This window comes from Hevea brasiliensis, unplaced genomic scaffold, assembly GCF_030052815.1.
Source record: "Hevea brasiliensis isolate MT/VB/25A 57/8 unplaced genomic scaffold, ASM3005281v1 Scaf101, whole genome shotgun sequence".
In the NCBI taxonomy this organism is placed as follows: domain Eukaryota; kingdom Viridiplantae; phylum Streptophyta; class Magnoliopsida; order Malpighiales; family Euphorbiaceae; genus Hevea; species Hevea brasiliensis.
The window spans coordinates 155,152-177,828 of NW_026614588.1; the positions used below are offsets into that span (position 1 = coordinate 155,152).

Consider the following 22,677-nt stretch of genomic DNA (forward strand, 5'->3'; position numbering starts at 1 on the left):
CAACTCATCAATGTCAACAAAATTAGGATTGAAGAAAAGATAAAGTGCTAAAATAATGTTCAAGAAAAGGAAATAGTGTAAAGAAATAAAATGTAACAGTTAAATCAAAAATTAAACTAAGAAACATTCACAGAGTATTTATGTCCATATCAGAAGATAAAATGAAATAAAGTAAACTAAGGGAAAGAAGTGCAGAGATAATAATAAAAACTAAGTACCAAAATATTACAACCATGACCAAAGTTTGAAAATTAAAATAAACAGATTACAAAATAAACCTAAAACAGAAATTAAAACTGCTGCTACTGATCAAGTTCTGCTATCAAGCCTTTGTTGCTGCATCAGGGTCTGCTGCAGGTTCTGCAGTAGGTTCATTATGATCCGAAGCTTCAGAAGCAGTTTCCAAGTTTTCTGTTAAGTCTTTCATTTCTTGAAACATGGCTTGGCCCCAATGATATAAATTGTTGTAGGATTGGGCCAGTTTGTTGTAAAGCTCCAGCATTTGAAGTTGATGTTGCTTGCTTTCTTTTTAAGAGATAAAAATCTCTTTTTAAGTTTCTTTTCTAGCTTCTTCTTTTGGTTAACCTGCTCCTGACCCATGGCTTCAATTTTGATTTCTAAGTTTTTCAAGGAAGCAAGAATTTCTGTGGTATCAGGTGAGGGAGCAGATTGTTGGACAGTGAAAGTTGTTATTCTGGATTCCAAGGATTTTAAGATGGATAACATGTCTGCTGAGAAGTGTGGGGTAGAGGTTGGTTGTGGTTCTGCTGGTGCAAAAGTGGTGGGGTCTGCAGTAGCTGGAGTATCAGGATGCTGCTGTAACAAAGTATAGGTATGGCCTATTTTCTCACAAACATCCATATGCAGCAACATTGTGTCAGTTTATATATGATTCCCTAAACCGCAAAGAATTTATATAGACTAGCATCAAAGCTAAAAGATTTTGCTATAGCAGTTATATACCCCCCAAAAACAACGCTACCTTTAGTATGCTTTGTGACAATTTGGTGCCAATGAGTAGCTATGAAATGGGCTGTACTTACTTGTTTTCTCTCCTTCATGCACCACAATAGAAACAAATCCCCAGCACCCACAATATCAAGCATCGTGTCCCCTTCCTAAAACAAAGGTAAGTAATGAACCTATGGAGGTATTTCAATACATGGTCAACTATCCTAGAGGCTTTTGCAAATTCCTGCCTATAATAACCTCCAAAAGGTGCAATATCTTTCCAGAATTGAACAGGGTCATAAACAGTTTGCTGCCACTCAATGTTTTTATACCCCGAATCCTGAAAACCAAAAATTGCATTCAAAGCACCCATGTCTAACTCCCTATCAATTCCAGCACATCGAAAATATATCATATCTTGATGTTCAGGCACTGTTGGTTTGAAACTCAACTTTAGGGAACTCAAAAATTCGAGGGTTAGATCCTTGTACACTGGTTCCCTAATTTTAGCAAAATCAGTCCAGCTAACAACATCCAAATAGGCAAAGACAGAATCATAAATGCCTAATTCTTTCAAAATCTGCTCATCCATATACTTGTTTGCCAAAATAGTTTTAGAAAGTAATTTCTCATAGGCCTTTTTCATATCCATATCCCTAAAAGCCCAAGGTAATGGAGAAATTACCTCCTCGATAGTATCTGCAGATGACGCAGGTGCTGGAGAGTGTAAGGGAGACTGGGTTACTGGTGTTTGGACCGCTGGTGCTGGGGTTTGCGAGGAAGACCTGGTCCTTTTGCTAACTGGTTCAGAGGACTGAGGTGGAGAGTTTAAGTCGAAAGGGACAGAGGGTACTCGTTTCCTTTTTCCGACAGGGGTTTTCTTAGGTTTACTTGCAGCCCTTTTTGTTTTTCCTTGGGTTTTCGTTTGAGTAGGCACAGGGTCAGGCGTTGGTTCTGGGGAATGGGTGTCGGTAATTGGTGTTTCATTTGGCGGCTCTGATTGCGGCGAGAGGGGAGTCGGCGGAATGAGAGGTGGTATTTGGCTTGGGGGCGGGGGCGGTGACTGAGGTGGTGGTGATTGTGGTAATGGCGGCGTTTGTGGTGGCGGTGACTGAGGTAATGGCGGACTGGGGCTGGGGTTAGGGTTTGTGGGTAATGAGGATGGAATACCCATTTTAGATTTGACAGAATGTCGAAGTCTACTGAGTTTGGGTTTGTGAGAGGACCACATTTTGGTTCTTACCATTTTAATGAAAAGGAGGAAACCTTTCGGCTTCCTGTAAAAATTGCCGGAAAAAATGGCGTGGGGAAGGAAGTCGACGAGGTTTATCGGGAGTGTTGGCGAGGTTTTTGGAAAATTGGCGGAAGTGCTGGGCCTTTTAAAATGTGGGGTAGACATGTGGTATTTTGGGCCATGCTTAGGGTTAGGCATAAGGTTCAGCAGAATTTGCTTAAGACTTTGCTTGACAAGCAATGTCATCAGCAAGTTTCGGCAGGTTTTGGGCAAAATTGTGGTTTTGCTTACCAAAATCAGTCCAAAAGCTATGGAATGCTATTGTAACCCTCAGCAATTACCAAATACACACAAACACCATAAAATTGATGGATTTAAGTTCATCTCTCTCATAAACTTAGTAAGCATAGCACATGTTCATTTAGCTTTTTGCAATCATTGTTCATTTTAGGCACCAATTGTGACTACCCTTTTTGCACATTCAATGAAATGGTCTCCTTTCTAAACTTATACCAAAAGCATATTTTCAGCAGCATTTTAGACAAGTTCCAATCAACCAAGAATTGCAGAAAAGATGTAGAAATTGACCTTTTTAGCAGCATGAACAGTAGCATGAACAGTAGCAAAAATCTGCAGATTGCAAAAATTAGCAGCAATTCCAAACAAAAGCATGCAAATTCCTATCAGACTACAAAATTATATATACACTAAAAGGTGAAACTTAACAAATATTATTTTTGCACTTCAATAAAGCCCTCATCAGTCCTAAATATCAAAATTGATCCTCATTCAAGTTGCATTTTACAGAATTTATACAAAACACAAAATCAAACATATGCTATCAAGTAGACTGCAATATCAGCAATTTAGCACAAGTTTAAATGTGTTATCGTTTCACAGTGCATCGCATAAAGTGCAGAATGTTGCTTATACTTGCTTCCCTTTAATTCTTTGTTTTTGCAACAAGTGTAAACTTGCCCAATCTTCATGAATGACCTACAAAAGATAAACAAATGTCACTTTTGAGTTTTATGAGGGTAAAAACTGAAATGAAAATGAAATGGAAAATTAATGAACTATAAAAGGATACGCTTGGGTTGCCTCCCAAGAAGCGCTTGTTTAAGGTCTTAAGCTTGACCTTCCACTCCAATTCTCCTAAGTATCCCTGACTGGAGAACCAAGCCATGAAACCTCTACAAATTTTTGCGTGGGTTCTCCAACAATATAATGTTTTAATCTCTGCCCATTAACTTTAAAAGTCCCTGAGGTCTCATTGCCTATCTCAACAGCTCCATAGGGGTATACTTTTATAACAAAGGTAGGGCCCTGACCATCTTGACTTCAATTTTCCTGGAAATAACCTTAACCTAGAGTTATATAGGAGAACAACATCACCTTCCTGAAATTCTTTCCTCCTAATATGCTTATCATGCCATCTCTTAGTTCTTTCCTTGTAAAGCTTGGCATTTTCATAAGCATCCAATCTAAGCTCCTCAAGTTCATTTAGTTGCAGCAGTCTATTTTCTCTCCGCAGCTTTTAAGTCAAAGTTCAGTGTCCTTATGGCCCAATATGCTCTATGCTCCAACTCCAAAGGTAAATGACAAGCCTTCCCATAAACCAATCTAAATGGGGTAGTTCCGATAGGGGTTTTAAAGGCTGTTCTATAGGCCCAAAGAGCATCATCTAAGTTTAGTGACCAATCTTTCCTTGAACTATTCACTGTTTTCTCAAGAATTCTTTTCAGCTCTCTATTGGAGATCTCCACTTGACCACTAGTTTGTGGATGGTAGGGTGTTGCAACCTTATGCTTCACACCATATTTTTGCAATAATCTTTCAAATTGATGGTTGCAAAAATGAGAACCTCCATCACTTATAATGGCACGTGGAGTTCCAAATCTTGTAAAAATGAACTTTTTAAGGAATTTAATCACAACTCTAACATCATTAGTTGGAGATGGTATGGCTTCAACCCATTTGCTTACATAATCTACTCCAACTAAAATGTATTTGTGTCCCAAGGACGATGGAAAAGGTCCCATGAAATCAATGCCCCACACATCAAATAATTCCACTTCCAATATATTTTGGAGGGGCATTTCATCTCTCTTTGAGATATTACCCATCCTTTGACACCTATCACATGCATTTACAAACTTCCTCACATCCTTAAACATGTGTGGCCAAAAGAACCCTGCTTGAAGAACTTTTCTCAGTCTTTGTCACACTTATATGACCCCCATAAAGTGAAGAATGGCAATCTTTGATAACATTCCCTATCTCCTCATCAGCTAAACATCTTCTAATCAGCTCATCTCCACATTTCTTGAACAAAAATGGTTCCTCCCAATCATAATCCTTCACATCAAAGAGAAATTACTTCTTTGTCGCCATGTTAAATCAAAGCGGAAGGATTCCACACACTAGATAGTTCACAAAATCTGCATACCAAGGTGTTTTTGCATTCATGATTACTAACAGCTTGCTCATCAGAAAATAATCATCTATTGGGGCTCTTTTCCTGCATTGTCTCCTTGTTCTTGCCTCAATCTAGATAGATGATCCGCTACCACATTTTCTACTCCTTTTCTTGTCTTTAATTTCCAAGTCAAACTCTTGAAGGAGTAGCACCCACCTTATCAATCTAGGTTTAGCCTCTTTTTTCTGAAGGAGATACTTGATAGCTGCATGATCCGTGTACACTATTACCTTAGACCCCACAAGATAGGACCTGAATTTGTCCACTGCAAATACTACTGCCAAAAACTCTTTCTCTGTAGTAGAGTAATTTATTTGAGCATCATCTAAGGTCCTACTTGCATAGTATATTGCATACACCTTCTTATCTTTCCTTTGTCCCAAAACAGCCCCAATGGCATAATCACTAGCATCGCACATTAACTCAAAAGGTAATGACCAATCGGGTGGTCGCATAATAGGAGCAGATATCAAAGCTTCCTTTATCCTCGCAAAAGCATTCATACAATTAGTATCAAAATTAAATTCCACATCTTTACTCAATAAATTGGTAAGAGGTTTAGAAATCTTAGAGAAATCCTTGATGAATCTCCTATAAAATCCAGCATGCCCCAAGAAACTCCTCACTCCCTTCACAGATGTTGGGGGTGGCATTTTCTCAATAACTTCTACCTTTGATTTATCCACCTCAATACCCCTGTTTGACACAAGATGTCCCAAAACAATTCCTTCTTGTACCATAAAGTGGCACTTTTCCCAATTCAAAACTAAATTGAACTCTTCACATCTCTGCAAAACCTTAGACAAGTTAGATAAGCATTCATCAAAAGATTTACCATACACAGAAAAATCATCCATGAACACTTCCATAATACCCTCAATCATGTCAGAAAATATAGACATCATACATCGTTGGAATGTAGCAGGGGCATTACACAGTCCAAATGGCATCCTTCGGTATGCAAAGGTACCATAAGGACATGTGAAGGTAGTTTTATCCTAATCATCTGGGTGAATAGGGATCTGAAAGAACCCTGAATAGCCATCCAAGTAGTAAAAATAAGAATGATGAGCTAGTCTCTCAAGCATTTGATCTATAAATGGTAATGGAAAATGGTCCTTTCTAGTTGCTTTATTCAATTTCCTATAATCTATACACATTCTCCATCCAGTTACAGTTCTTGTAGGTATTAGTTCATCATTTTCATTTTTAACTACTGTGATGCCCCCTTTCTTAGGTACAACATGAACTGGACTTACCCAATTGTCGTAAATGTGGTAAATAATACCTGCATCAAGCAATTTCAAGATCTCCTTTTTCACAACCTCTTTCATGTTTGGATTCAATCTCCTTTGCGATTCTCGAGAGGCTTTATGGTCATTTTCCAACAAAATTCTATGCATGCACACAGAAGGATGTATTCCTTTAATATCATCAATGGTATAACCAATTATCCTTCTATGCTTCCTAAGAACTCTCAATAATTTCTCAACCTCACAATCAGTCAATTTAGCACTAACAATCACAGGATATGTAGAATTTTGACCTAGAAAAGCATACCTGAGATTTGTTGGAAGAGGTTTCAACTCTACCTTAGGTGCTTCACCTTTTTCAAACTTTGATGATGAAGTTGTTTCTTGCTTCAAGCTCCCAATCTTTTCAATATCAGCCATAAGCAATGGTGGATTTCCTTCCAAAATTGTAGCATATTCTGCAGCTTCCTCAATCTCATCCCCTTTTTTGATGTTATTAACCAAACAAGCTTCTAAGGGATCTTTAGGATGTTGCTTTTTAAGCACTTCTCTAACCTCTTCATCCATCACATCAACTCTCAAGCATGAGTTTGAATCATCTTTCTTTTTCATTGCTTGAAACAAATTAAATTCAACTTTCTCTTCCCCAACTTCTAATGTAAGCCTCCCATTTTTTACATCAATCACACTCCAGAGAGCAAGGAAAGGTCTACCAAGAATAATCGGAATGTGTACATCCTCTTCCATCTCCAATACCACAAAGTCCACTGGTATGAAAAATTTCCCAACTTTCAGAGGAACATTCTCAACTACCCCAATTGGAAATTTAATAGATCTATCTGCTAACTGTAGTGATATGGTAGTAGGCTTCATTTCTCCAATCTTCATTTTCTCATAGATAGACAATGGCATCAGACTAACACTGGCTCCAAGATCGCATAAAGCCTTATCTATACTGATATCCCCAATGTGACATGGTATGGAGAAACTCCCAGGATCTTTCAGTTTGGGTGGAAGCTTATTTTGCAAAATGGCACTGCTTTCTTCCGTGAGAGCTACAGTCTCAAATTCTTCCAATTTCTTCTTGTTAGATAAAATCTCCTTCAAAAATTTGGCATATGAAGGCATTTGTGCTAAGGCATCAGTGAAAGGAATAGTCACATGCAAAGACTTCAATACCTCTAAAAACTTCCCAAATTGTTTATCCAATTTTGCTTTCTGAAACCTTTGTGGGAATGGTAAAGGTGGCATGTAGGCTTTAGGTGCAACATATTTAGGTTCTTCCTCTTTGCTCTCCCTCTCCTTACTTCCTTTTTCTTCCATTGAATTTTCTTTCTCAGCTTCAATTCTAACTTCAACTTCAGTTTGTTCATTTCCTTCTCTGCTTTTCTTTTCTTCAACTTTCTCTTCAATATTTTTATCCCCATTCTCCAATATTTTTCCACTTCTCAATGTAATAGCCTTGCAATGCTCCCTTGAATTTTCTGGTTGGCTAGGAAGCTTCCCAAATGCTTTGTTACTTGAAGAGCTAGCTTGTTGAGCTATTTGATTCTCTAATATCTTGTTGTGTGTTGCCATTTGATCCACTTTAGATGCTAATTGAGAAATCATTTCTTGTTGACTTTGATGGCTCACAAGTAGAGTTTCAATCATAGATTCCAATCTAGCTGTCTTGTCTAGTTGTGCTTGTTGTGGTAGAGGTGGAGCAGGTGCATTTTGAGGTTTAGAAATTCCAGGAGGAGGACCTCTATTCTGCTGAAAATTCTGATTCTGTTGATATCCAGAAGGTTGCTGAAAATTCTGATTTTGCCCTTGTCTACCTCCCCAAGAGAAATTTGGGTGGTTTCTCCATCTTTGGATCATAAGTTGCGTAAAATGGGTTACCACTGGTCTTTGATTGTAGTTCCCTACATAATCCACTTGCTCACTTGAAAATCTTGATTAAGTGCAGAAAATCACGCACAATTGACATTTGCAGCTCCAATTTCTAGTGAATTACTAGAACCTCCGGCTGAAGAATCTACTTTCATACTTAACTTGTCCATCTTCTTTGTCAAAGCATCAAACTTAGCATTAATCATATTCATGGCATCAAGCTCGAACATACCAAATTGGTTTCTTGATCTCATTCCTCTCACAACTCCATTGGTAGTTGTTATAAGCAATTTTACCAAGAGCGGAAAAAGCTTCATCTTCAGATTTCTCCATAAGGTCACCTCCAGAAGATGCATCAATTGTACTCCTAATAGCTGGTGAAACTCCATTATAAAAGTGTTGAACAAGCATCCACTCAGGAATCCAATGATGTGGACATCTCCTTTGCAAATCCTTGTACCTCTCCCATGCTTCATACACGCTCTCATCATCTCTAGGTTTAAAAGAAGTCACCATTTCTCACTTAGTCTTCTTGCTTGGTGGAAAATATTGAGCCAAAAATGCTTGAGAAAGTTCATCCCATGTTGTGATAGAACCCGGTGGCAAAGAATGTAACCACTCTCTAGCTCGGTCCTTCAGAGAAAAAGGAAATAATCTGAGTCGAATTGCATCATCAGAAACTCCATTTATCTTCAACATATCACTGATCTCAAGAAAGTGTGCCAGATGCACATGTGGACTTTCACTTGGATTTCCTCCAAATTGTGCTTGTTGTACCATTTGACAAAGTGCAGTTCAAAATTATTAGCTTCTACCCTTGGTCTTGTGATACTTGGCATGAAATCTCCAATGTTAGGATAGGCATGATCCTTCACAGAGCGGTTGTTATTGTTGTTGTTGTTGTCAGCCATTTCTTCTTGTAATTGCTCTTGCTCTTGTGCTCTTTCTTATTGTTGCTAAGCTTTAATTTCAGCTTTTCTTCTCTTAGATTCTGCTCTTAAAGCTTTTGCTGTCTTCTCTATCTCTGGGTCAAAGAATAGATTGATTTCTTCACTTTTTGTCCTTCTCATAAAATAAACCACCTGAAAAACAAAAATAAACAAATTCTCAAAGTAAAATTGTAAAAAGAAATAAAATAAAATGCCCAAATTAACCAAACAAACAATTGTTCAATATCAAACAAAAAAAATCAAATCCCCGGCAACGGCGCCAAAAACTTGGTGTGGTTAATCCGCAAGTATACGGGTCGTCTCAAGTAATAAAGTGATGAATCAAGTATCGTTCTCACGAGGATTTGCTGTTTGATTACTAAACTATGGATGAAGCGATTATTTGGGCTAATGATTAATGAATAAATGGTAAATGTAAATGAGCAAGGTAAACTGATTAATCTAATTGAAATGGGTAAAGAGCAAACAAATAAATTCTAATTCTAGTTTGCAATTAAACTGAAATTAACAATGGGTAATTTAAACGAAAGTCTAATTATGGTAAAAGTGATTCCAGAGTTGGGGATTTATGTATAAATTAATTGGGATTTGTCTTGGGCATTCCAATTTTTAGGGAAAAATAGAATTTGAAGGAAATTGATTCTAAATCCCTTTAATATCTTTTTCAAGCATATCAAAGTGTATTCTAAAATAACCAAACCTACTTTCGTATGTATTTGATTACTTTAAAACCCATTAAGTTTTGTAACCAATAATTAATTCCTCTTAAAGTCCTAGTTTATTTCTAAATCTAGGTGATTTTAAGTTCCAATCCTTGATTAACTATCAATGACTTTCACCTTTCGGTCCTTCAATCAAAGATTAACACAATACCCAATGGGTACCAACATTAGGCAAGTAAATCAAGCACACAAGGAAGGAATCAAAACTCATATTTATGTAAAATAAGGAAATACCCAATCCAAATCCAAAAATTAATCTAAAACATATTTCCCAACTCTGAAATCTAAAGAAATTACTCACTCATAATGGTATTTACAAGAAATATAGATGGAAGAATAAAGAAAAACATGATAAAAGTACTGAAATGGGAAAACCTGTGGAAGAACCAAGGTCTCTGCTCGAGCTCCAAACTCGTCAAGTGAGCCTCCTTCTTCCTAGAGAATGGCGTCTTCTCTCCCTCTTTCTATATATTTTTCTTTCCTTTTTTTTGTTTTTCCTTCCTTCCTCTTGTGGCTAAAAACTAGGAAATGATGAATTTATATGGTCCCAAAAAGTTGCCCTAAAAGTAAATAAGAGCCAAGGAGTGGATAGGAAATGAGGTATAAAATTATCCAAGTCAGCAGCACTATTCACGTTCTGGGCAGTCTGCTTAGGGTTCGGCTTAACCCTAAGCAGCTTTTTAGCAGATTTCACTGGTCACATGCTCGCTTAAGGTTGCTGCACTTCAAGATATCTCTGCAGACTTAGAGTAAAATGGACTTTTCTCGCTCATGCTTGACTTAGGCCGCACCTTAAGCATTGCCGCTTACTCCTAAGCATGACCTTAAGCAGAGTCTCAAGCAAATTTTGGCTAGTTTGCTCTTTCAAGGCTTGATTTCTTCAACTTTCCTCCATGCTTAAAGAACTTCAAATCTCTTCAAATTATTTCCTATTGCACTCATTGATCTTCGATTTGCCACAAAATCCTATCAAAAACAACAAAATAAGGAAAATCAAATATAAAGTATTTAAATTTAACAAATAAGCTAAAATAGAGCTAAAAACATAAAATATACTAAAATATAAGGGCAAAATGGATGCAAAACTACCCTAAAATGTCTATATGAAATGAGTGTAACAATGTGTGCTAACGCCCATCAAATTTTCAATTAATTGGGTCACTTTGACATGACCTCTCTTCTTAACATAATCTCCTAGAATCGAAACTAGAGCTAATTTAGAAAGAAGGATAAATGTTCTCCCACCATTTATGGTATACCATTGTTTGATGAACAAGATTTAGCTCATTCCCCTTAGTCTCCCTTTTTAGTTTTATTATTTCTTTGTAATTATTGTGCATTATTACAAGATATCAGTTGTATCTGCCATTTGTTATACTGTTGTCCTGCTTAATATATCATCTTAGAATTTACTATTTCCTTTTTACTCTCCATTTATCTTCCATACTTATAATTATTTGTCCAATGCTCCTTATACTTAGTTATTTTCTAGAAGATAAAAGCACTCACAGATTCTTTCAGATCTACTCCAATCTTACCAACAATCACTCCTCTAATCCATGTACTTCTCAATATCTTATAATTACACATATACCTATCTTGTCCTATTCTGATCTTTACTAGCGTTCTGCTACATATTATCATACTATTATTTATTTATTTATTATTACTTTTTTTTACATAATTATTCTATCGATCACAATGAAAATATATGTCTAACCTCAATTTTTGACTCTAAGTCTCACCACTCTAAATTTTAATATCAAGCCTTTGTGACATTATCCCTCATCTTGCATATTTATATCCCTTATGTTGACTTTTATCCAACTTACTTCTACTGATCTTGCTTCTTTATCTGATAATACAATTCAAGTTATCACAGCACGCTCAATAGTTACTACCTACTTTGGTCGCACACCTCACCTAATTTCCATTATACTGTCAACAACCAAAAGGGTTCTTGTGTCACTGCCCCATTATCCTACCTTGGGGGTAGAAAACAGATAAGGTCTAATCTAGATCCTGTAACTCTAAGCTCTAGGCTCAGGCTCCTGACACTACATCAATTATGACTTGCTCTAAGTCTTGTACTTCTGGGTTCCATAACTTAACAATGTTCTTCCTAATGCCATCCTTTCCTACGCTCTCTATGCTTTTTTTTTTTGGTTTATCTCGTTTACCCTTCCTAGAACCACATTCACCTCCTCGATATTTTAGCTCTATTCTTCCTCATCTTATCCTAATATGTTTTTCCAGTTTATTCTTTAGCCAACTCTTTTTATCTTACCCAAATCCTAACTTTGACTCTTCCATCCTTTAGCTTTATTTTCTTTTTGAACCTGATTGTCATATCATAAACTTATACCTTTCTACTATCCCTACCACGTCATCTATACCTCAATGTTACTCAGAATTGATCCTCTAACTACCCTAGCTAGACTTCTACTGGCATTCAGGCTATCTCTCCTACTGCATTTGAACCGCACTCCATCTATATATATATATATATATATATATATATATATACACATATTCTATGATTTATCGATGCTAACTTTTGTCCTTTTTCTTTTACTTTATTTGGAGTATAATTTAGTCTTAAGCATTAAGAAGCTAAGGATGAACTTAGGGAATAACAGTCATACTTCTCCTGCGTGATCTCTATTCTTACCCTTTTGGACTACATACTGTCCCCTACTACCTTAGGGAGGGGATCTGTAGCAACTCTAATTTTTCATATCAATTTAATTAGCTGAAACTTAAAATACTAGGTATCCAAACCTGTCATTCAATTTAAAGGCTTACGTACATCTTGATCTTACATCTTATAATTCCTACATGGAACTTGTACCCTCTCTAGAACACCTGAGCTAACAACTCTCTATCTCATGCTATAATCCCATCTAGGACACTACTCCATAAGTCATCATTATCATTAATAACCTTCGATCCCTTCTAAAAAGATAGGACTATACCCTAACTTACTGCAACAAAGGTACTACATTTACCACCTTGCCAAAACCATGTCAAATTAATGACTCTCTTATCATATCATAGCTCTGTAAATCATCAATTCATAGTTCTGACCTTTCCTAGGTAGTAGGGTTGTACTTTACACCTTGCTGATACACATAAGATATACTATTCTCACTAAGCTCTAAGCAAAACGTCTGTCGTACTGTAAAAACTATCCAAAATTCTATACCGAAGATCAGATGGTCTCACTCTATAGATGTCACCTATACTTTGCTACTAATCTGCAACCTCTAGTCTGATGGCAACTCTTGATGTAACTCGAGCTCATGCTAGGGTAACCGAGTTACTGACTCTAGTTACCACCCAATCGTGACCCTTCGATATTCTAGCTCTAGATCCCTAACCAGGAGTTCCCAACTCCTCTGCAAATATAGAACTTTTTTCTGGCATAATTGTACCAAAACAAAGGCTATCCATAAACACCCTCATTATGGAGCACCACGGGGATGCACACAGCTCTACACATTAATCTCATGTCAGTATTGTAATCTGCAGCTTACAGAGCAGACATCGAGAATATTGTATAGTTACTATGATACGTCCTGACGGACTAGGTCTCCTAATCTCTTATCTCTCTTGAATTTACTATTATCATAAACTTACTCTGACTGGGTCATCCACTGACAACTGCCAGCAGTGGTATCCTCACCCTTATCTAGTGCAATTATACTATCAAAACTCACCTTTATGTACTTGTGCCTAGCACTAGATAGGCACAACACTTAGACCCATACTGATAGAAATATAGTGTTTCTTGGAGAATGTATTTCCATGGCAGACCTCAACATGTCTGCTAACTCTATTTCACACTTCTATGTACTTCACAAAACTGAGGTGCTAAACTGAAGCACTCTTATATTAACCGAGGAATAACGCAGAATCTAGAAACAAAGAATTACAGAAAAAAAAACGAAAAATAATCCTATACTCCGCATGTGACAACTCTACGTGCACACTTTCCCATGAATCTAAAGCCTATGCTCTGATACCACTTTTGTCATGACCCAACCTACGGGCCGGACCAACACTAGGACCTGGGCCAGCTTAAAGCCCCCGAGGCCCGTTGTAAGCCTAACTATTCCTCAACCCAACTCTAAGGCCCATTTGGGCTTAATTTCAAGAATTCAACTGGACAGAGTCCGACCATAAAATGGACCATTCAACGGGGAGTTTTTGACTTGGCTAACCTGTAAACACAATATATAATAAATTGGGGAGCTCAGCTCACCCTTCACATAATCAAAATGTCATAACTCAAATAGAAGCTCAACTCCCTCATCCAATCCCATCATGCATACAATTAATAATTTTACAGGTCCAACATAACTTTTATAATACAGGCCCAAAATAAAAATAAGTGCTTCTAGCACATGCGAAGTCTAAAATTTAACTCAATTGTACAAAATACATTAAATGCTATTAATGGACCTGCGAAGAAGAAGAGCAGGTTAGCCACAACAAATAAAATGTACATATTATGAAGATACTAGATTATAAACATTTTTTAACACCTTTATTACTTTTTTTTTCTTTGAACACTACTTTTAAAATATAGTAAAGGATTTTATTAGTATTGTTAATTTATTTTAATAATATTTCTTAAACTTTTTTGTAATTTTTTCATCATAAACAACAATTTATAACAATAAACAAATTTAATTGACATATTATTATTATTATTATTATTATTGTTGTTGTTGTTGTTGTTGTTGTTGTTGTTGTTCATAATTACAAAATATGTATTGTTAACATTATTTTAAATATTATAAAATAATGTCTATAAGCTTTTTTATAATATTTATTTAGAGTTAATAATGTCTTATAATAAAAAATTTCAAACATTATAATATAATATAGTTAAATTTTATTTTATTAAAAAACAAATTTTTAATTATTTATTTTCTTAAACTAAAAAAATTTAGAACACAACATAGTAAAAACTTGTTATTAAAAATTAATATATTATAATAATATTAAATTCTACATAAAATTTTAAAATATATATATAAAAAAAAATTAAATTGTAAATACGTAACAAGAAACTAAATAACGGGTAAGGCACTTTGAAAGAAAAAAAAGATATAGTATTCCAAAAAAAGTCATTACAGGCAACCTTATCCTAATAAACAAAATAGCTGAGAGTTGATTGGGGAATAAAAAATAAAATAAAATTATGTGTTTTTTTTTAAATATTAAAAAAAAGCATATTAATTTTATTTTCATAAAGCTAGGGATCAATTTAATTTAAACATATAGAATTATATTCAATTTTCTTTTAACTATAGTGTTTTATGAAACAATCAATCGAGCCATATCATTGAAAGGTATCTCGTCTATCCTGTCAATAATTGCATTATTACACGTTGAATTGGGTCCTAATGCTTCCTCACCCACTCCTTTCTCATGTTAATTGTAGTATTACACAATGCTTTGGGACCTAATGCTTCCTCAGTCGGTCGTTTCTTATCTTCAATGCCTCTTGAAGATAGGCTATTCCTGTATATTTTTTGAGCTTTCCCCAATTAAATCATCAAGTTCTCAACTTAAGCTCACGCTTGTTACAAATTCTACCACTTTCTTTCTTGTTATGGAGATGTCAAATGCTAGCAAAAATTGCCTCCACAACAATGGAACACGACTTAAAGTAGGCAGCAGCAAAAGGCACATTTGATTCGTTCAAGAGCATCTTCATTGCACAGTGACACCAAATAATAATAATAATAATAAACATTACCTTTTAATTATCAAAAAATATATGTACAAGGTTATATATATATACATAAACAAAGTTTGAACAAACTAAATACCATTGAACTGACTTGGATGTATTACTGATTTGTCATTTCAACTTTTAAATGTTTTCACCATTCATATTTATAAACACTTATTATATTACTTTTTTTTATTGTATTAGATTTATGTTCATAACTAAATTAATATTATATGTTAATAATAGAGTATATATAACTTTACATAAAAAAATATAATCTAATGAAGGACATAATAATTTCTAAATCAATTTTTTTTATTTACACAATGAACTAACTTACATTAATATTAGTATTTTACTTTAAATAATTAAATGTATACTTACAAATCATAAATAAAATAATTATTAATGTGTTTCAAAGATTAATATTAATCTATCCCTCTCTCTCTCTCTATATATATATATATAAGTGAAATTGAGAGGGTAAACTTGTTAATAAATAAAAATATTCTTAATTTTTATATTATTTATAATTATATTATTTTTTATTATTTAAATTAACTTTTGAGTATAAAGATTTTTAAAAATTATTGCCGTGATTTTTTTTACATGAAGAAATTTTACTCTTTTCGTTAAACTAATAAATTTTTTATAATTAACTATTTAAAAATAATATCAATTTACAAAATCTCATAAAATGAATGGTAAAATTTTCTTAAATCATCTTATTTTATTTAACAAAATAAATTCACTTACTAATAAAATCAAATAATTATAGAATACATCTTCTTTTAATGTGCAATCTGCGTTCTTTGAAAAAGTCAAGCGGCCTATTTTTATAAATCATCATTTAAAATATTGTGTGGCGATTTTTTAAAAAGTCAAATGAATTGTTTTTGTTAGGCTTTTAAATATATATATATATATATATATATATATATATATATATATATATATATATATATATATATATATATTATACTTCTTACAATACACTAAGTCAATGGTTATTTTTTGCCATATATGAAATCTTTTATTGCATTCATTATGTTGATTAAAGTAAATATTGATATAGAAGCTTTTAACAATATTAAATTACTTTTAATTACTATAAATCTAAAGAGTGCTTTTTCAAAAGAAAACTTGAAAATGATTTATACCCGTAATTAATTTATAAACATGATTACCATAGTATTTGAAAAATTACACACAAGTGCTAAGGCAATGGTGATGCAAGGCCTTCTTGAGAAGACAATGGATGGAGCGATTGGTGTCTCTTAGAGGAGGTATATTTTTCCCTTCTAAAAGAATCTGAAATCGTTTTGCGTAGGGGTTCAAAACTCTGTTTGGCAAAGAGCCTGTGCAATAGCAATACTGCCCTGTCCTTGTATTTTAGTACCATAAAGAAAACAACCCTGTGACACAAAAATATGAAGAAGAGAGCAGCCAAATCCCACCACTTGGAGTGGTTCGAGTTGACTCCTAAGTCAGTCTCAAGGATCCTCTCGCCCTTAAGCTTTGGCTGTCCAGGCACCCATGGTTCGAACTCGAGACCAATCACATCATTTTTGTGTTGACCCTGTTTACGATTGATATAGTAAAGCAATCAGCAACATTCTTTGTGGAAGACCAATAGAACTAAGTACTTGAGCTTATCAATAAAATCAGGATCCAAACTGGCAATAAGTGGTTTAGCTTTACCTGTACAGCCCAGGCCGTAAAACTGATATAGCTCATTGGGTACTGCCAGAAAAACTTGGGAAGATAAGCCAGTTGCCTATAGAGTCCAGCTGCAATCGTCAAAAGCATCAGCATTGGAAGAAGATTGCAACACTCAATGACATGAATTCCTCTAAAAAGCATAACATTAATAGAAGAAGTAGGTTTAATCTTTTACTTACAATCACAGCAGCTGTAATGCCTATTCCCATCAGGAAGTTGGGTACAAGTAATGCAACAATCATTGTGATACTCTCCATAATAGCAACGCAGCAGAAGAGATTGATACAGAAATAGCAATAGATGGAGAATCCCAGGTGAAATTTCACCATGTAATAGATTATAATTCCAGAGGATAGACTGATGATCACCAAGAAAGGGAGCGATGAAAGGAAATTGGCAAGCACAAACACACCCTCTCCATAGTGTCCATTGTATCTTTCATAGTACACTACCTACACAATTGAACCCATGTAAGCATACTTGCTAAACCATCATTCTCCCTGCTATTGCAGAGAGAATTTTACTATGACACGAACCCTGACAAAGGTTGCTTCTTCTAGAATGAGTATAAATTAACAAATTTAATGTCATTGTAGATGTGTTTTATTTTACCTTCCATTCTTCACTGAGAGAGGGTAAGCCTCCAACACACAAGCAAAGCAAGAAGTCGAAAAAATATGTGTAACATTTAACTCTTGCTAAGATTGCTGAGCTTGATAAGCCAATATCAAAGAACATAATTCCAGCACCAAGTGCGATTAGAACACAGAATAGGATCCGTATCCAGTAATATGCTAGATCCCTCGTCATGTTTATGAATGAACGGTTAGTTAATATGCAGAGTTGCTTCCACCAACTGGCTTTGTTCATATATGGACCAGTCACAAGCTCTTCCTACATGGGGTATCGAATATTAAGATTATAATATGATTTATTAGAAGTAATTTCTTCAAGCTTGAGTTACTCACATGAACAAGGGTAAGTTCTCGAATCCGTTTTCTTGTATCTACTGAATATGCAGAATTCATGTATTTTTGTATAAGAACTGCTTTGATATCTTCTGTGCTCAGATTGATTTGAGAATTTGAAGATTCAGGAGATCCCTGTAACACATGTATATATCAGCAATTTTTCTTAATGGTGAGAGGATGCTCAGAATTGCAGAAAACAATTTAATTAACATGTTAGTAATTACAGAAAACAATCTAATTCAAGAGAGACTAAAGTTATATGACTACATACAAAATCTTTTTGTGACCGTAATTGAATCGCAGCTATCTTGTCAAAATCTGAATTGATACACCTAAGAAAGTGATCTGAAGGGTTTCTCCTTGTTGGACAAGGAAATCCAGCCTCGGAAAAGAACTGCATAACAGGATAAAAAAATCAGCACATTTTTATAACAGCTTCTGTCAAATTTTATTATCCAAATATTCTATTCAATTACCTTGATGGCTGCCTTTGCCTCTCCAAAATACATGGTTTCTCCACTTGAGAGGAGGCATAAGTCATCAAACAAATCAAAGACAAAACTACTTGGCTGGTGAATAGAACAAATCACTATTCTTCCATCAAGAGCCATATTTCTTAAAGCTTCAATGACGAAGAAAGCTGAAGCACTATCGAGCCCGGAAGTGGGTTCATCAAGAAACATGACGTGAGGCTGTGTTAATATCTCCAGACTAATGCTAAGTCGCCTCTTTTCACCGCCACTTATTCCTCTCAAATGCCAGTTTCCAATCTTTTTGTCAGCACAATCCTGCAATCCCATCTTCATCATTGTGTTTTGTACTACTGCATTGATTTCATTTTTTGTAAATGTTGTAGGAAGCCTCAACTTAGCTGAGTAAGTGAGGGTTTCTCTGACACTGAGAGTCCCCAAGAGAAAATCTTCTTGAGTGACATAAGACTGCAAAATAAATCAGAAACACACATCCAGGGTGAAAATTGAAGAGAAACAAAATATTCAAAGAAAGAATTTGCATATAAAATAATATGATCAATCAATCAAAGAGCTAAACTACTACTCCAAGAATATAAGTGCTACGATTTGAACTCTTAACCTTTTGTATGATGAGATAGACACTCAATTATTCTCCTAGCCCAACAGCATCAACATTTTTATTTTGAATATTCTTTCTTCGTATTATTTCTTTCTTTATCAATAAGATTGATCAATGATACTTAGTTACTTACAATTTTTCTGCAGCCTATGCTCCTCTGCTTCCCATTCAGCAAAACATTTCCAGTCATTATAACATTGGGTGAAAGCCTCCCTGTCAGTGAAATGCTCAAAGTATTACTTGACAAATTAAAGAAGGGAACTGCCAATTCTAAAATGCAATTTTAAAGAATTTACATTAATGGGATGAAATTAAGCCCAAGTTTTCTATGCATTCAAGAAGCAAACTTCACAATGAAAGAAACGACTCAGTAGCTTGTTCTATGGCATCAGGAAATTCATTGGCATAATTTTTTATCTTCATGGTTGAATTAGGAAAACCGCAAAAATGATCAAATACTTGCACTGGGCACAAGAGCTTCCACTTGTAACAGGTGTTGTGCACAGAACAAACTCCATTAACAGAATAGTAATCCAATAATGTCAATAAAAAGTTAGTTGAACTACAAATGATTCACAAGCACTCTTTGAGTCCTACTTAGTTTAGCTTAAGAATTTCTCTAAATATGCGTAGTGCCATAGTTTATTGAAAAAAAAAAACCTAGTCTTAATTAATGCTTTGATGATGTAGTTCAATTAACACCATCGAGTCCCAACAGTTACTCACAACAGAGATCTGTTCTGGCAGGAAAGCTCATCTCTGACAACCGGGTAAGCGCCTGGATTATGCACCAGGCTATGGAAAAGTCCTGCAGGACTCACCAGGCCTTAAAAAACACTTCGAAAATCAAATTTGGGTGGGAAAAAACAGAGTACATGTTCTAACACGAGATTCTTTCAATTTTAAATTTCATAAAAAGCACTTTGAAAATTAATTTGCATTTTCTTATATTCAAGAAATTAATTTTGAAATTGAAGGTCCTAGGACTAGGATGGTAAAAGTTATGTACTTTTACATAATAATAGTTGGGAAAAATAAATTCTATAAAACTGTATAGAGAGAGAGAGCCAACAATAGCACCTTAAAATTCATTGTATGGATGATCTATTTTTTTTATTTAAAATCCCAAATACATATATATATATGCTTTTAATAGCATAATTTTGTGGTAATTTTTAGTTGAGCAATCGGATAAAAAAGCATTTAACCTCTTTATCAATTTAAAATTTTGTCGTCGCATTTTAATTTTGATTTTGATATTTTAATATTTGACATTAGAAGCAATTATATTCAATTTTTAAAATAAAATTTATAATTATTATAAAAGTCACATATTTACAGTAATTTATAATTATAGTCAAATCTTATAATTTTGGATAAAATTAATTCTAATAATTTAGTGTAGTTATAGCTAAAGCCTAAAATTAATTTAAAAAAATTTAAATTTTATCTACTAAAATATATATATGGTAACCAAATGCCTTAAACTCATAATTATGATAACAACCACCCTGAAAGGATTTTGTACTCTGGTAACAAAGTTGATTAATTGTTATGAAAATTATAAAATTAGCTCATTTAAAATAATATTTCTATGGATTTGGCAATAAAATTTAAAGTTTAAGCCATTTGATTATTATAATTTTAAGTTTACTGGAAAAATTTTAATTTTTTTAAATCCTTTTTTGGTTTTGCTATAATTCTCAAATGTTTGAATTTATAATCCAAAATAAAAACATTTAGATATAATTGTCGATTAACAAAAATGTTTAACTTTTATGTTTAATTATAAATTTAATTTTAAAAATTAGATTAAAATATTAAAATTAAAATTGAAATGTTAGGATAAAATTGTAAATTAACGAAAAGGTGTGATTTTTTTATTCAATTGACTTTTTTTTTTTTAATTCAAATTGATAATATAAATTTGCTAATTTAAAATATATACTTATATTCAATTCAACTAATTTATCTCAAAAATTTTGGGTCGGCTATATGAATTCGCTTTCTCCACTATAAACGATTTTTGATTAAATTCTCATAAATGTGTAAAATTTCTAAATCACGTTATACTGCTATCCTCCAAATCAATTTAGGTCTATCCATTTTTTTTGTTTTTATCCTCTAATCTAATGTGCTCTACTCTCCACCAAGCCTTCGTGTAAATTTTATGTTTAGTTTAAAACAATTAGAACACAAATATCATATGAATTAGAATTGAGTTTATATGACGATTCAATAATTGAATTTGAAGTTGCTTTATTTGAATTTGATCCATCTAACACTAATTGTTGACCTAGAAATTAAAATAATAAAATTAAATTAACATTTTAATTGAAAAAACTCACGACTCAAATAAATTTAAATATGCTTTAATTTTTTTTTTATAACCATTCAATAAATAACTCTGGTCAACTTATTAATTGAGATAATCTACTCCCACTCACTAATTTTCACACAATGATATTTTTTGGACGTGATTTTTATTTATTTTAAAATAAAAATTTTAAATTAGAAAGAATTTAACTGCCTTAAAAAAAATAGAAAGAATTTAATTATTTCTCCTATTAAATTTCTAAGCAAGAAAATTAATTAAAAAATAAATTAAAATGAGCTCTCATGAAATTCTAGTGTTCAAACAAATATATAAAAAAAAAAAAAAAAAAAAAAAAAAAAGCAAGACTTGAAATAATCATTAGCTACTTCCATTTGCATATAAATATGGACTTGCCAATTTAAAAAACGATGTAAAATTATTCTTGGAATTCACTCATAAAATGTCTAGAATTTGAAACCTTGTGACTTTATTTATTAGTTAAATATTTTAATATAAGATAACGTAAACTTGAGAGAGAGAGAGAGAGAGAGAACCAGCCAATGCATCAAGCAAGGTAGATTTGCCAGAACCAGAAGGACCCATAATAGCCATAATTCGACGAGGCAAAGCAAACCCAGTTACCCCATTTAGCAATTTCCTGCCGTAGTTTGCAGCTTTGCTCATTAGCATGCTGGAGCAGTAATTGTCTGCCATTACCGATACTGTGACATCTTCCCAAACCAGATTCTTTGCTTTATCTTTTCCCATCCCAGATTCCGACCCATCTTCCATTTCTTCTTCTTTAAATTTGTTCATCTCCATTGCCCTTTACCCTTCGCAACCAGTCTTTGTATTCAGAATAGTAGATACGTATGATGAACAAGTTATTTATTACTGGGCACGTATGCATGCCAATGCATTCTAATGCATCAGCCTGTTGTCATAGATAATAAGGTAGCACTTTCCACATGGCCTTTAGAGGAAGGCTTGAGCCACCTATTTTTTCGGCTAAAAATAAATGCTTTAAATATTCACAATTATTAGAATTTTAATTTCTATTTTTTATTTATTTACATTTAGCAGAGGTCAACAACAATTTATTTGATATGAAATCTTTGAAATAAAATCACGTTTTCTATGGTTACGACTTCAGTTGGGGTTTTCAGTTGAGCCCTAGTCCAATCCGATTTCAATTCAAGTTTCAGTTGAGCCCTAGTACAATTTTATTTAAGAGGTTTCAGCTTAGTATGAATTTTAAACCAATATTTTTAAAAATTTTAAATTTAATAAAATTATAAATAAAATATCAACAATCATTTTTAATTAAATAATTTTATATTCAGACATCTAATAATGATTAAACTG

General features: G+C 33.8%; 2 protein-coding genes and 1 non-coding gene across 3 annotated transcripts; 1 reads left to right on the forward strand and 2 right to left on the reverse strand.

The window, feature by feature from the left end:
• Positions 1 to 309: 309 nt before the first annotated feature.
• LOC131176420 (protein TRACHEARY ELEMENT DIFFERENTIATION-RELATED 7A-like) lies at positions 310 to 2,189 on the reverse strand. Its single transcript, XM_058141478.1, has 3 exons — positions 1,351 to 2,189; positions 586 to 839; positions 310 to 360 (listed from the first exon to the last, which is right to left on the reverse strand). The coding sequence occupies exons 1-3, from the start codon at positions 2,180 to 2,182 to the stop codon at positions 310 to 312; spliced, it is 1,137 nt and encodes a 378-aa protein (XP_057997461.1). The 5' UTR covers positions 2,183 to 2,189.
• A 6,024-nt stretch (positions 2,190 to 8,213) lies between these two features.
• On the forward strand, positions 8,214 to 8,322 carry LOC131176427 (small nucleolar RNA R71). The gene has a single exon (XR_009146508.1). It is a non-coding gene; the product is annotated as a small nucleolar RNA R71 (small nucleolar RNA).
• Positions 8,323 to 16,353: 8,031 nt separating this feature from the next.
• On the reverse strand, positions 16,354 to 22,263 carry LOC110673173 (ABC transporter G family member 15-like). Its single transcript, XM_058141484.1, has 9 exons — positions 21,867 to 22,263; positions 19,129 to 19,208; positions 18,380 to 18,841; positions 18,175 to 18,297; positions 17,901 to 18,035; positions 17,545 to 17,826; positions 17,112 to 17,384; positions 16,912 to 17,043; positions 16,354 to 16,789 (listed from the first exon to the last, which is right to left on the reverse strand). Exons 1-9 carry the CDS (start codon positions 22,132 to 22,134, stop codon positions 16,427 to 16,429), a joined length of 2,118 nt encoding a protein of 705 aa, XP_057997467.1. The 5' UTR covers positions 22,135 to 22,263; the 3' UTR covers positions 16,354 to 16,426.
• Positions 22,264 to 22,677: the final 414 nt, after the last annotated feature.